At 36.0% G+C, this 16,102-nt stretch overlaps 1 protein-coding gene across 2 annotated transcripts in view; it reads right to left on the bottom strand.

Moving 5' to 3' along the window:
• The window catches only part of GC (GC vitamin D binding protein), a 50,656-nt gene extending 38,324 nt beyond the window's left edge, over positions 1 to 12,332 (bottom strand). Inside the window, exon 1 of one of the 2 annotated variants that reach the window (XM_069457847.1) lies at positions 12,179 to 12,332. In XM_069457847.1, the coding sequence (XP_069313948.1) occupies positions 12,179 to 12,236 (58 nt within the window). In that variant the 5' untranslated portion in view covers positions 12,237 to 12,332. The remainder of the gene's footprint in view (positions 1 to 12,178) is intronic. The other variant, XM_069457846.1, reaches the window with a different exon arrangement.
• Positions 12,333 to 16,102: the final 3,770 nt, after the last annotated feature.

The raw sequence follows: 16,102 nt of genomic DNA, 5'->3' as shown, positions 1-16,102 counted from the left end.
GTGCAACAAATATTTTTTGAGCCTTGCTCCATGCCAGGCACTGGGTTCAGTATTGAATTTGAACACACATGGAGACCAAAGTAGTTACATCCTATCCCCCCTTTCATTCTAATGGGGATAGACAATAAGATACTCACTGTCTTGTTATAAAGCTTACTAAAATTGGTATTTTGGATGCTTTCACTAATGTTATAATCTTTCACTAAAGCACAGTTTGATCCCCTAGAAAAGCTGTTTGTATACCAGGAGCAATGAATAGGTTCTAAATAACATTGACTTGACTAGACACTTATACAGGATGCTGGAAACTGTCTCCAGTTGCTATTTTCCTGTTGTGTTCTGGAGAATCATGGGCTTTCAGAGCTTGGTTGGGCATTTTATTAATACGTTGTTATGATTTCATTTCTTTGGCATTTTTGTTTCTTTTTTGCACTGGCAGGCTCATCTGTGTCAGAAAAGTTTAGTTTGTTAGTGCTTTTTAAAAAAGACTACCTTTTAAGAATATGATTTGTAGGGTTTATTCAAACTAGTCAGACTAGATATTGGTGATTTCAGAGTAGTGATTTACTTGAAAAATTAAACATTGGTGAGCTGGTTTATAAAAAGCTGCTCTGGTTATTAGAGACTGATAAATGAAGAAGTGGCAATTGAATTAACTATCTTTTATTTCCTTTTTCAGCTTTTTAAAAATCACCATCACCATTTTTCCTCATTATTATATGCAGCATTGATCTGGTTTTTCATATCGATATTGATGTTTCCAAGCAGGGATGCAGTTTGCTGAGTTTGAGTCAATGGAAAGAATTGAATTCCTTCAATACTAAACCCAGAGACCTACCTGGCATCTATGGATTAACCTAGAGGAAATTAAATGTACCTCTTAGGATTTTATCGGTGGAAGAAGTCAAGCTTCATTTCAGATTTTGAAAACTCAAAAACCAATGAAAATAGTGGAAGATATAAGGTCAATGGGTTAGTTGCCTAGAAAAAACACCTGCAATAAAGAGTGGCCTCACAGACTCACTCAAACTAACGTCCTTGGGTTCACCCCAGGTAATAGCCTGTTCTCTGTGACACTCATCAAAATTCCCAAGGAAGCATATTTCCTCCATGCATCTCACCCCACCTCTCCTTCCTTTTGTGGGCTGGTCCACCTCCTTATCTAGCATTGCTTTTCCAGGGCTAATGATAGAGAAGGAAGTTTTCCTCTTTCACTTTTGGGATGGGTGAAGGTGATATCCTTTGCATCTTGATTCAGAAACTTAGAATGCATTGTGGTGCTTAGGTTCAAAATCAATATAAGGATAAATAATAATATTATCATAATAGTTAATATCTGAGTGCTGACAATTTGGTGGGTACTGTTCTAAATATTCAACATATATTATCTCCTTTAACCCTCATGAAAATCCTATGATGTTTGTAGTTATCGCAGTTCACCTCCAATGTTTACTGTATATTTTTGTACATCACTTTAAGAACTTTGTGTATAAATTATTTCTGTAGAAAATTGCATTTTAACTTCCAAATAATCAAACAATATATTAACTTTTTGAGCATATTTTTTCTGTGAGTTTCTATGACTACCAGTCCTTGAAAATAGTTCATTCTTGATCTTCATATATCCCTGTTTTATAAAATAAGCTTGGAGGATTTGGCACAGGAAAATAGGCAGGTGAAAGTGTCAGTCAAGTGCTTTGGTCTTAGTAGAGAAAGGGATTTGAAGTAATACTAGATATTTGCTAATTGATCTTATAAAGGAGACTAATACTAATTATATTCCCTTTAAGCAAAATTGTCTTTATTTTCTATGAAAGCTTTTTCAGGGTGAAAATCATATCTAAATTTTTAGGTCCTAGATGCCTGGCACAATAGGCACAAATAAGTATTATTACTTTTAAAGCCAATTCATTAAATATGCATTATGAAGTCTGAAGAAAGTATCATTTAATAAGGGATGGAGAAGTCATATTTCTATATTGTAATCCTTAGATGAGGTGACGTAAACAGAAAGTGGTGGTGATTCTGCTTCGTTGGCTAGCCATGTACTATCTTAATCAAAATATCATAAAACATCTACTTAAAATGGCCTTAAACATAAGACATGAAATTGTTAAACTACTAATAGAAAACATAGGGAAAAAGCTATATGACATTAGTTTGGGCAATGATATTTTTGGCTAGGACCCAGAAAGCATAGGTAACAAAAGCAAAAATAGACAAATGGGATTACCTTATGCTATAAAGCTTCTTCACAGCATAGGAAACAATTCACAAAGTGAAGAGACAACCCACAGAATGGGAGAAAATATTTGCAAACCATACATCTGATAAGGAGTTAGTATCCAAAATATATAAGGATCTCAATTCAATAGCAAGAAAAAATAACCTTATTAAAACATGAGCAAAGAACTTAAGTAGACATTTCTCAAAAGAAGACATACAAATAGCCAACTGGTTCATAAAAAATGTTCAGCATTACTAATCATTAAGAAATGCAAATTACTGGGAGGCCGAGGTGGGCGGATCGTTTGAGCTCAGGAGTTCGAGACCAGCCTGAGCAAGAGCGAGACCCCATCTCTACTAAAAATAGAAAGAAATTATATGGACAGCTAAAAATATATATATAAAAAAAAAAAAAATTAGCCGGGCATGGTGGTGCATGCCTGTAGTCCCAGCTACTCGGGAGGCTGAAACAGGAGGATCGCTTGAGCTCAGGAGTTTGAGGTTGCTGTGAGCTAGGCTGACGCCACGGCACTCACTCTAGCCTGGGCAACAGAGTGAGACTCTGTCTCAAAAAAAAAAAAAAAAGAAAAGAAATGCAAATTAAAACCACAATGAGATAACACCTTATACCTGTTAGAATGGCTAATATCAAAAAGATGAAAGATAAGTGTTGGTAAGGATGCAGAAGAAGGGAACCCTTGTGTGCTGTTGGTGGAAATGTAAATTAATATAGCCATTATGGAAACTGGTATGGAAGTTCCTCAAAAAACAGAAAGTAGAACTACCATATGATCCTACTACCATATAGTATTGCTAAATACCACTTCTGGGTATACAGCCAAAGAAATTGAAGTCAATGGGTAAAAGAGGTATCTGTACTCCTATGTTTGTTGCAGCATTATTCACAATAGCCAAGATACCGAAACAACCTAAATGCCCATCAAGAAATGAATGGATAAAGAAAAGGTGTTATATATATACACAATGAAATACTTTGAAAAGTATGTGTCACTATTTATGTCTCTATCATACAAGATTTTTGTCAGCCTTTAAAAAGAAGGAAAATTCTGTCATTTGTGACAGCACAGATGATCCTGGAGAACATTATGCTAAGTGAAATAAGCCATGTACAGAAAGAAAAATACGGCATAGTGTCATATGTGGGATCTAAAAAAGCCAAACGCATAGATACGATGAGTGAAATGATGGTTACTAGAGGCTGCAGGGAGTAGGGGAGGCAGGGAATGGGAAGTTGTTGGGCAAAGGGCACAAAGTTTCAGTTAGACAGGAGGAATGAGTTTTGAGATCTATTGTGCAGCTGGGCGACTATAGTCAATAATAATGTATATTTTAAAACAACTTAGTAAATTTCAAATGTCTCACTACAAGAAATGATAAGCCAAGTGACAGATATATTTATTGGCTTTATTTAATCATTCCACATTGCATGCTTATATCAAAACATCACATTGTGCCCCATAAATGTATAGAATTATGATTTATTAATTTAAAAAATAAATTTTTAAAGACTTCAGGAAACACTAGACATGGGTGATTTTCTGCCACTGTTTCCTATCAGTATACATATTTCAATGACTTTATAACTGTATAAACTGAAAACATATCATGTAATATAATGGCAAGGATACATTATATGTGTCATTATTTATGTCTCTATCATCATACAGGGTTTTTGTCAAGCAGAGTCCCTGAACTATGTAAATGCATTTTAAGTCCAACAGTCACCATAATAATAGCATTATTTTGTATATGAAAACTTCCTTTTCAAAGATTGGTAATCATTCCTTTTATAATTATAAAACCTAGATTTGTATATATTGATTTTTAATAAGGTAAAAAATTCTATAGTAATTTTCTGTTATAGTAACATGCTAGCAAGATATTTTTTCCTGAAAGGAATATGATTCTCTAATATTCTTACAAAATCCCAGTGAGAAACTGAGGGTTCATTAATGGACACTTGTAAGAGCCATAATTTAAGTGGGACATTTAACAAGTATTAAGCACTCAATGCTATTTTCTGCTAAGTATTGTGATTTAGATTGCTTTAAGTGCTTTGATAGCACTCCATTTATCTTAGTAAGGCTAAAGAGATTTTTTTAAACAAATAAATTAATAATGAGCTTTTCCAATATGTAGGTAGAAAATGAAATGCCACTGTTTTCTACAGGGTGTATACCAGACATTAAACTCTAGTTGTCACTAGAATATAATACCTTAGCCATGTTTGCTAAGAAAACTTAAAAGGACCACCTACTTCAATGTTAGCCTGGTCCACAATCCTACTATTTTGTTATTTATGTTTTTAAAAACTATTATGTATTTGTTATATGAAATTATTTTCATTTCAAAACCAATTGCTAGCCAATGTTTGTAGCAGGGCCAATAAATGTCAAAATCATGAATTTACTTTCATGATAGCATTTTAATACTAAAATGTGTTATTTTAGCAGTGGCTCACGCCTGTAATCCTAGCATTCTGGAAGGCTGAGGTGGGAGGATCGCTTGAGGTCAGGAGTTTGATACCAGCCTGAGCAAGAACGAGACCCCATCTCTACTAAAAATAGAAAAAATTAAGTGGGCATGGCAGAGCAGGCCTGTAGTTCCAGGTAGTCAAGAGGCTGAGGCAGGAGGGTCACTTGAGCCCAGGAGGTAGAGGTTGCAGTGAGCTGGATTGTGCCACTGTACTCCAGCCTGGGTGACAGAGCAAGACTCTGTCTCTAAATAAATAAATGAATGAATGAATGAATAAATACATACCTACACACATACTGTATTCTTGCTGTTATATTTTTATCTTTACTAAATACCAAAATCACAGTCATTCACATATGAAAGTGTTGAGTAAGTTTTACTTCTCTAGGATGAAAAACACTATTTGTTAAATGTAAACATATTTAACGAATTCATATGTAAACATATTTAAAGAATCCATATGTGATTTTGTTTATTGATGATATTAATATAAATGGCTGATAACTAATTATTTGGCCTACTTTGAATGCAAAGAGATAATCATTTGTTACCATTCCTTTCCTTAGATGGTACTAAGTCTCTACTGTTTTATTGTAGACGCCAAGAATAGTAAACTCAAATGCTCATTGGGTCTAGGAACCACATAACTTACATTTGATCCAAGGGCCGAAAGGATTAAATGCCCGATAGTGGAACCATGGGACTAGTCCAAAAGGGGCAGTCACAGTTCAGCTCCAGTTCATTGTTGCCATATGAAAATTTGGCTCTTATTACCATATTTTCTACACTTTCAGAGAAGCTAGAAATCTGTTTTTTTTTTTTATGTGAAATCTCCAGGTTTTAAAATGTTTACTATTTAAATTAAACTTTAAAGACATTTTGCTGGCCCAACCATGAGAGCCAAAACCAACCAATCAACTAAACAAACAACAAAAAAACAACCACCTAAACACTGAGAACCAAAAAAAAAAAAAAAAAAACCCATATACCCATAGCAGGCTATATTTTATCATGATTTAGGGTACAGACTCTGGATCTAGATTACTCAGATTTGAATCCTTGCTGCCCTGGGTAATAGTGAGACCATGGGCAAGTTGCTTATGTTTTCTGTTCTTCCTCAGTTTTCTCATCTATAAATGGGGATGATGGTATTGCATAGGATTGTTGTGAGGCTTAAGTGAGTCAATATATGTAAAATGCTCAGAACAGTGTCTGCCCCCACCACAGTAAACAGTTATACCTGTCAGTTATTATTATTTTAGCTAAATCCGGTCAATTTGTAACTACTGTTATACATAAGCATGAGACAAGTCTTTATTGATCATCTACCAGGAACAAGGCAGCATGCAGACATCAAAACAAAACAAAACAAAATGAAAAACAAACTCTAAAGCTACCAATCCTTAAGGAACCAGAGTCCAATAGTAGAAATAAGTATACAACACAACAATAGTGGTCACTGCCATAGAAGAGATGGAGACAAAGCATAATGAATAGATGGAAAGTTTACAGTGGAAGAGAGATTCTAGAAAGCCTCAAGAAGGGAACCATAACTCGAAGTGAACCATGAGTGATGGGTAAGGTTTCAACAGGAGTTAATGAATTAGGAGAGGAATGTTAAGGTTGGCAGATGAGAGACCATTTTTACATCTGCAACTTTAATTTTCCTTTGTGATATAACCTAACCTAGTCACGGTTTCCAGCATTCTGATGTAGGTGTCTTTGGGCCTCCATTCTGCCTGCTACACATCCATTGATGTTTAAGCCTGAAGTCACATCCACCACTGAGAGACTCTAAAACAGAAGCCGGATTTGGGGTGGATCCCTGGAATCTCCACCTGGCATCTGCCCATGCTCAATACCATCATTTCATTATTCTCACAGAAGTGACCCTGATTGCTAGGTAATTAATTCATTTTTGGACTTCACTTACCTTATGATTTCAGGTTTTTAAATTGTATTTCATTAATATGAATTGATTGGCAGAGGTCTGGGAGGTTGGGAATTGGTTAGGGAGCCATTACAGCAGCCAGGTGAAGGGGGAGCAAAGGCTCGGGCAAGAGCAGCATCTGGGTAACGTAAGTGGAGGGCAGTGGGGTGGGCAGTAGTGTCCTCAGGCCTTGAGAACTAGATCCTTGCAGGAGGTCAAGGAGGGGAAGAAATCAAAGGGAATGCTGCAGAGATTTCTGCAGTAGAATGTTCCGTGCAAGGCTGATCTATGTCAGGACTGAAGCTTATAGAGTGTGGCAATGATTGAATGCAGAGTATAAAAATGAATAAAATAATGCTCAGGAAGACTCTAAAGGACTGAGTAAATGATTCAGATGTGATAGTGCCAGGAATATCAATAAGGAGGTTAGAAGTCAAAGCCAGCTTCAAGGAATGCTGATGAACTAGAGTTTGGATCAGTTGTGGATGTACACAGTAGGCAGCAGGAATTTCACTTAATTCCACCTAAATTGATGTTAGTGACTGATTTTTTTTCTCTTATACCTGTTCTTAGTTTAGTTGAAAGATCATATTCAGATATCCTTCTCATGAGAGTCAGCAAGGTAGTGATTGAGAGGATTGTCTTTGGAACCCAGCTACTTGTCATAAAATTCTGGCTCTGCTATTACTAGCTCAGTTACCTTGGGTAAGTTACTTAAGCTCTCTTTTCCTCAGTTTCTTCATCTGCAAAATGGGGATAATGATAGTACAAAGCTCATCATGGTATTGTAAGGATGAAATAAACTTAAGCAAAATGAAACCGTAAGAATTCTAGAAGAAAATGTGAGAAAAACTCTTTTAGATATTGGCTGAGGCAAAGAATTCATGAAGCAAAGGAAATTACAGCAACAACAAAAATAAATAAATGGGACTTGATTAAATTAAAGAGCTGCTGTACAACCAAGAAAATAATTAAGAGAGCAAATAGACAACCTATAGAATGGGAGAAAATATTTGCAAGCTATACATCCAATAAAGACTAATAACAAGAATCTATAAAGAACTCAAGAAAATCACCAAGAAAAAAATCAAATGACCCCATTAAAAAGTGGGCAAAAGACATGAACAGAAGCTTTTCAAAAGAAGATAGACAAATGGCCAATAAACATACGAAAAAATGCTCAATGTCACTAATCATCAGGGAAGTGCAAGTTAAAATCACAATGAGTTATCAGCTCACTCCAATCAGAATGGTCTTTATTAAAAAGCCCAAAAACAATAAATGTTGGCATGGATGCAGAGAGAAAGGAATGCTTATACACTATTGGTGGGACTGCGCATTAGTACAACTTCTATGGAAAACAGCATGGAGATTCCTCAAAGAACTAAAAGTTGACTTACCATTTTATCCAGTAATCTCACTACTGAGTATTTACCCAAAGGAAAAGAAGTCATTTTATCAAAAAGACACCTGCACTCGAATGTTTATTGCAGCACAATTCACAATTGCAAGGATGTGGAATCAACCCAAGTGCCCATTAATTCATGAGTGGATTAACAAAATGTGGTATGTGTATACCAGGAATACAATGCAGCCAAAAAAAAGATGAACTGATGTCTTTTGCAGCAATTTGGATGGAACTGGAGACCATTATCCTAAGTGAAGTATCACAAGAATGGAAAAACAAACACCACATGCACTCACTATGTGCATAGAGGGAAGTAAACCTCAATGGAAATCAACCAGGGGGAGGGGGTAGGAGGGGATGGGCAAAAACCTACCTAATGGGTACGATGAACAATATCTGGGTAATGAGTACTCTTATAACCATGGCTGAAGCATTATAAAAGTGATTCATGTAACCAAATTTATTTGTACCATGTAATACATTGAAATAAAAAAAAAAAGATTTTAAATGTGATGGTACTTTGGAAATAAGATATTAGCTACTATTTTTATTTACAAAGCATACAGTCTAGTGCTGATGCTTTATGGTAGATACTTTTAATAATGATTACAATAAAAATAACAATGATTAACATTTATGAAGAGTTTAATCCTTCTGGGTTATCTCTTATGTGTCCTTACTGACATTTAATTTTTTTCTAATACTCAAAACTACCATATGATGTAGGTACTCTAATAATCCTAATTTTGTAGTATTACACAAAAAATTTATCAAGCACTTACTATATGCCAAGTGGTGTTCTAAGACCGAGGAATACAGGAAGAAACAAAAAGTCCTTGACTGCATGGAGCTTATATTTGACCTTCTACCTTGGTTACACCAAACAAATGAAGAAGTGCTGATAAGGTCAGGTGCTTAGTGCTAAGAAGAAAAATTAAGCCAGGTGAGGGGATAGAGAGTAATATGGTGGTAGGTGCTGCTGGAGGTAGGTTGGTTAGGAAAACCCACTCTACACATGGACTTGGAGTAGACACCTGAAGGAGAGGGGGAGACGGCCTTGAGGATATCTGGGGGAGTCCATGTTCCAGGAAGGGGGAAGAGCTAGTGCAAAGTGCTGGGGTACAGAGGATGCAGAGAGTGCGACCTGGCAAACCCCAGTGTGGCTGGAGCAGAGTGAATAAGGACACAGTAGAGGGAGGGAACAGTGGGCAGAATAAAGAAGTTAGATGACCACAGGTACTGGGGGAGGGTGTCATCAATTTCTTTTAAGGATTTCTTTATCTTCTTTCTATCATAAATAAATTAAACTTGTGGCCTTTTAAAGGGGGTGCGCATTATAAATCCTTATATCACACACTTAATGGTGACTGTGTATGTGGCTTTGCACCCTGTAACAATGAGCTGTCACATTGCTATTGATTTCCGGGGACGTTAACATTGCTCTCGATGATGAGGTTAGCTCCCTCTCTGACTTCAGCCCTCATCTAAGGCTGTTTTGACAGGGAAGGAAGAGAAGGAAAAATTTAGCTTACCCACCAACCCAAAGGGGACTTTCTTTCTTCTTGCAGTTTGATATCATGTTTAATGAAAATATGTATGCTGAGAATAAAATGCTTAAAGCAAAAAGAAAAATGTTCATAATAAACCCTATTCTTGCCAACAGCTCTTATCAACTGCAGTGGTTTATTTCCTGTTGGCATTATTACCTTAGTAATTGTCTGGCTGTGTCAGTAGCCTTTGTTGCTTGTTTTTTGGAAAGAGGGAAAGATATATTATAGATTAGTGTTGTGTTCATTTTAGTCTTAGAGATAGAAGGCACGTGGAAGCAACTGGCAAACGCTGCCACGTTGCTTCTCATGGGGCAGCAAAAATACATATGTTTTCTTATGACACCATTCAGATTTGGTGAGCCCTTTTCTCCAAGATATACCCAACGGCTTGTGAACCTAATCCCCAGTGCTGTTTGATAGGATAAGACTGGCCTAACTGGGGCTGATGTTCGTGTTGAGCTGTAGCAGTATCTATTTTAGACCCCTGGTTTCTAAAAAATAATTCCATAGGTATAGGCATTTTAGAAAAAAGTCAACATGTTTGGGAAACTCTGAGTTAAATAAGATTTCTTTCCTGTAAGCGTCTCAGAACCTTTAGGAGAATAAAGATGTTGATTATAAACCCACCAAGAAAGACTAATGGATGGCTAATTTCTTAAATATACGTGGCCATAGAAACTTTTTTTCAAGATTTAGGCTTGAATGTAATATGCTTTGGAATAGGTGTCTATATAAATGCTGTGGGGGGTCAGCTCTTTAGAACTATATCAGGGAGAGAAATCTGCAGCCCAAACCAATCCCCCACCAGCCAAGGCTACTCAGACTGGAGTCCTCAGAATTACTTTAATTTACATACTTTGTAACTTCCTGCCAGAAGAGAACACAGTTAGCTTTAAGGTAAATCACTGACTTGGTCTTTGAACCATGCTCAAGTATTACAAAATAGAGGATTGATAGATCAGGATTTCTGTCCCAAATATTGAATACTTATAGCTTACAAATATATTTTATATGTATCCAGATATCATCTGACCTATGGTACCTGGGTAATAGGAATGAAATTCAAATCTTCAAGGGGACAGAATTGAGGGTTTTTTTGCACCCATTTTATCAGAGTCTGAGAACTGCTGAGAATGTTGAAATAGAGATGGCAGAATGCTCTGTTATTCTCCAAAGGACACTGTAATTTGAGGTGAAGCCAATACACACTTACTGAGTCAGCAGACCAGGGTGATGACTCTTGTTCCTGATATGGCCTCCATAGAGAATTCCAAGACCTAGCCACTACTGGAGCTTCTGTGTTTGAAGATACTGATCTGAACCTGATTTGGTAGGATTTTTTCAGATCAGATTTGCCCCAGCAAAACCATGGGCAAAGAAGTAAGATTTCAGAGTTTATTGGGACTTGGCCTATTAAGAGATCTTCTAAGGGACACAGTTTATTTTTTTTTTATACCTCACTCTATCTTAGAAAGATTTTGTAGTCTTACCTAGTAACACATTATTTACTTCAGAATCTGTGGATGAGTAAGACATGATTTAAAATAATTTGAATGAAGATCGTAAGATCAATAAAAAGTGAATGTAAAAAGAATAGTAAAAAGTCAGAAGTAAGGTTGTTCATGTTACGGTTAATAGCTGATAATTCCTGGGAATACATATTTTATTCCACTGGTTAAATACATTACTAATATGAATACTAATGCATGAGTTAGGTGAGGCTGTTAGGTGACAGTACTAAATGCAAATTTTAATTTTGTAAGTCAGGACAAATGCAGATTCCCTTATAAACAGTAAAGAGTCCGCCAGAAAAGTAAATTGAAACAGATTATGGAAAGTTCCAAGTCTACAGAATTCATAAAATTGTATACTTCATGTACTCAGTTTATATTATTTAAAAAGTTTTAACATTGCCCAAAGATAAAGACACTATCTAAAGAATAATTTTAATGAAAAACATACCTCAATTATCTTATTTATGGTTGTGTTTCATAGCTATGGAAAATTTTCATTTTTATGTGAGCATATAATATATATTTTATTATATATTATATATAATATATGTTATATTTTAAAAACTATAATGCATTTTCAAATATCACATGCATAGGATTCCTTGAAGAGGATTGAAGAAATCTCTCAGATGACTTCATGCATCATTGACATAGTATATTGTACTCCCAGTGGTAATATATATTTGAATTTTGAATAAATGCTTAGTGATAGATCACAGTCTTCATTTGTGTTATATTTTAACAATTAACAAATTTCTAATTTCAAACCATTCTCTTTAGGTCTTGTTTATCAACATATGAGGGGGATAATTGACAAATTATATAATTCCCTTTTCTTTCTTTCATGATATTCTTATCTTGATTTTTTGCCTATTCCAATTCAACACTCTATGGCATAGTTGAGCTCAGATTAATCCCTCTTTGACCCTTCTCTCTCTCCCCAACATGTTCATCAATTCTTCTGTTTCTTACCTTGTATATCACCTTTAAAGTGCTAACAGAAACTTAAACTAGTAAGAGATCTCATAAATAGTCATAACATAAGAAGTCTCACCTCTCTCTAGAGCATGCCCAAGTGCTACAGCAAGCAGGAAAACCAGGATCTTCTTCATGTTTCTACCAGGGAGTCCTGCAGCACCTCCTGTGTCTTGTGGTTACCGTGTAAGAGATGATAGTCTAATGTAGACAGTTCCCTTTTACTAAGATTCCTGACTATGAACTAATCAATTATTAATCTCTACACAGAAGCAAGGGGCAGTCATCCTTGGCCCAAAAGAGATCAAATAATATCATCAATCAAGGCAAATAGACACCCTGGAGATACTGTAGTGGAAATTCTAGGAGATTTTAATCATTAACTTTGTCGAACTGAAAAAGAGCCAAGGTATATAGATTATTTTCCAGCACTGTTCTTCACTAAAATTTATTTAGTATATTTGTAATGGACCCATTTTTCTTCTCTTTATAGGGCTATGTGTCTTCTTGGGACATTCCCTTCCCTTCTCATGTATAAATAGAGAATTGGAGAATTGATCCGTCTCTTTATCTCTCTCTCTGTGTCTGCCACTCTTTCTCTCTTTGTGTAAATCTAGAACAAATAAGCATTACCTTAAAATATTGCAGACTAGATGTTCTAAGTAATAAGGGGGGAGAAAAGACTAAGAAGTCAATTCAGCACGAGTCCCCAAATCCATAATTTCAATGCAATAAGGCAATTTTATTTGAGATGATGGAATAGTCCTTTCTATTAATATGCTATATTATACATTTTGAAGCACTGACATATATATTAAAAATAACCCTTAAAGTAAGGCAAATAATAACTGGGGAGGTTAAATGACTTGCACCAATCATAAAAAGTTAGCGGTAAATCTGGGACTTCCTATAGCTAGTTTAAAAGCTCCTTTTACTAATAGTACATAACTAGTATATTTCATGATAAAGTCACTTTAGAGCTCACAGTGGCCTTATAGGACATGGAATTCAGCGTCTTCATTTTATGGAAGGGAGAACTGAATACCAGGCAGATTCTGTAACTTGTCTAGAGAGGCATGGATAGTGATCGTTCATTGAAATTAGATCACTCCACTCCTGGTTTTTGCAATAGCCCTCTTTTCAGGAAACAGTCAGGTATGGATTGAGTATTCAGGCTCTAGAAACAAATCCCTACTTAGCTGTTACTGCTGCTGTGCAACTGTGGGAAACTTACTTTGCCTCTCTGAGTCTTATTTTCCTCATATGCAATGTGGTGATAACTCTTGGTTCCTTTCTCTCAAGATAGTTGTAAGGTTAGTTAAGACAATCTGTGTACAGGATTTACTGTGACATCTGACACATGGTAACATGTATTCATCTTACCTATTCTTCTTATTCTAGTTATTGCAACTTTACCCCAGTGGCTCTCTAAATTGATAATATCCGAGAAAATCATTGGAACTAATGAGACCTGGAACTCAGAATATTTTAAAGCCAACCCTGTGTCCTGGGTCTCATAAATAAGTCATTTGAAATTTACTTATCAACTCAGTAACCAGGGATTAACTGCATGGGCAGATTCCATCACAATCTCAATCAACTGCATGAAGCACTTACATTTTTAGTCAGATTCTCTATCTATCCTGAAAATATTTGGGTGTTAGTTTCAGTAGATAGAGTCTAGCCTGTTGGAGAAAGATAACTAAGCAAGATCAAAGTGGAAATCCACATGGTAAAAGAGATCAGCAGATCCTGTAAATGCTGCTCAAGACAGTGTGGGAAGATAGCTTTCCTGTTCGAGGGCCAACTCTATCCTGCTTAAGCATAAACTTACTGTCTACTACAATCTTCTAAGTTTTCCCTTTTCCCTCTGGATCAACTCCTAGTTCACTTTGCAAGTTAATTAAATGAGTGCAAAAAAGTTTAAAAAGTACTGAGAAGCCCAGAACTCAGAAAGAATAACAGTTAACACATTAGTATATTTCTATAGTTTTCATTTTGACTTAAGACAATACTGTATTTATACTTTTGTAGCCTTTAAACAGTATTTTAGTCATCTTCTGATCATTCGTTCATTCAAAGATACACTTGCAGTATTTCCTACCAATTTTGCTAGTGTTTAAGACCATCCCATTCTTTCATTTTTTTAAAAAATTTATAACTTTATCTCTGCTTTTGCAATAACATTTACCATTTTTGTTTAATGATAAACCACATGTAGCAAGAATTGCAACATTTAGATGTCCTCTTAAGAAATCTCTACACAAGCTGCCAAATACATTCTCTTGGCTGTATTTATATTTTTCTAACTGAAAGTTGACACTAACATGCTAGTAAGTAAATAGATGAGCCTTTTTAATGCTTATTTATGTAAATCTCCTTAATCTTTCAAGGGTTGATTGCTTACTATTATTCTAAAACTGGGAAGAAATAATCATAATTGGCCTAAATGAATAGCCTCATGTGACAATAATTACCTAGTAAGTCAGATGGGAAAAAAAATGGGTGAAAAAGGCCAAATCAAACCTTCTGACAGTGTCTGTTACAGCAGTAGTTATACCAAAAATAACTCTCATTAAGTTATATATTTCTGTGATAAATTTCTGAGTTGCTATAACTGTTGCTGTAACTAACAGACACTGTCAGAAGGTTTGATCTGGTATCTGTGAGTGGATTAATAAAATGTGGTATATGTATACCGTGGAGCACTATTCAGCCATAAAAAAATGGTGATCTAGTTTCTTTTCTAACAATCTGGATAGAACTGGAGAACATTCGTTTTTTTTTTTTTTTTTTTTTTTTTTTTTTTGACAGAGTCTCACTTTGTTGCCCAGGCTAGAGTGAGTGCCATGGCGTCAGCTTAGCTCACAGCAACCTCAGACTCCTAGGCTTAAGCAATCCTACTGCCTCAGCCTCCCGAGTAGCTGGGACTACAGGCATGCGCCACTATGCCCGGCTAATTTTTTCTATATATATTTTTAGTTGTCCATATAATTTCTTTCTATTTTTAGTAGAGACGGGGTCTCGCTCTTGCTCAGGCTGGTCTCGAACTCCTGACCTTGAGCGATCCACCCACCTCGGCCTCCCAGAGTGCTAGGATTACAGGCGTGAGCCACCTCGCCCGGCCTGGAGAACATTCTTCTTAGTGAAGTATTGCAAGAATGGAAAAACAAATACCACATGTACTCAATACTAAATTGGAACTAATCGATCAACACTTATGTGCACATATGGAAGTAAAACTCAAGGGAAATCAAGGTTAGAGGGAGGAGGAGGGGATGGGTAGATTCACACCTACGGGGTACAATGCACACCAACTGGTTGAAGGAAGGGCACACGTACAATTTTGACTCAAACGGCACAAAAGCAAATTATGTAATCAAAGTGTGTAAACCCCTGTAAAATTCTTAAAACAAAGCAAAAAAAACCCACAACTGATTTGAAATAGCCTCTTTCCCCATCTTACCATTGGCTCCATAGGGAAGGTAGGTTTTTCCCTAATCAGGGCTAATAAAAATAAAGCCCATCTTTAGTTCTTTTCTCTACCACATTTTTCTTCTTTCAATGACTCTTAGCTCTTATGCTCCTTACCAAAGTGGTACCTTTAACATTTTTATGCTGCTGCAGGCTCCTTGAAAACTCTTACAGAACTCTGGTAGTAAATGACCTCCCTCAGCACCATGTCATTTGCCATAGTGTTCTCTTCATCCAGATTCTCTTTATAATTTTAAAATGCATCATAAGTATCTTTCCCTGATAAAAGACCCGATGGATGCTAGTGGCTTAAAGTAATACTTTTACATTTTAAATTTTTAATTATTATGGGTACATAATCATTGTATATCTTTATAGGGTACCTTAATGTTGATGTACGGGGCGGGGGCAGAACATGATCCAGATTTCAGGATATTCTTGTAGCCTGGCGAGTTTCCTATTCTTGACTTCATGAGAAATTCCAATATCCTTATAATAAATCTCTCTTTTTTCTTAAGGCTTTTCAAGC

The sequence above is a fragment of the Eulemur rufifrons genome, chromosome 24 (genome assembly GCF_041146395.1).
Source record: "Eulemur rufifrons isolate Redbay chromosome 24, OSU_ERuf_1, whole genome shotgun sequence".
Lineage (NCBI taxonomy): Eukaryota > Metazoa > Chordata > Mammalia > Primates > Lemuridae > Eulemur > Eulemur rufifrons.
The sequence above is the reverse complement of the archived record's forward strand: the minus strand, read 5'-3'. Positions and strand labels throughout refer to the sequence as shown.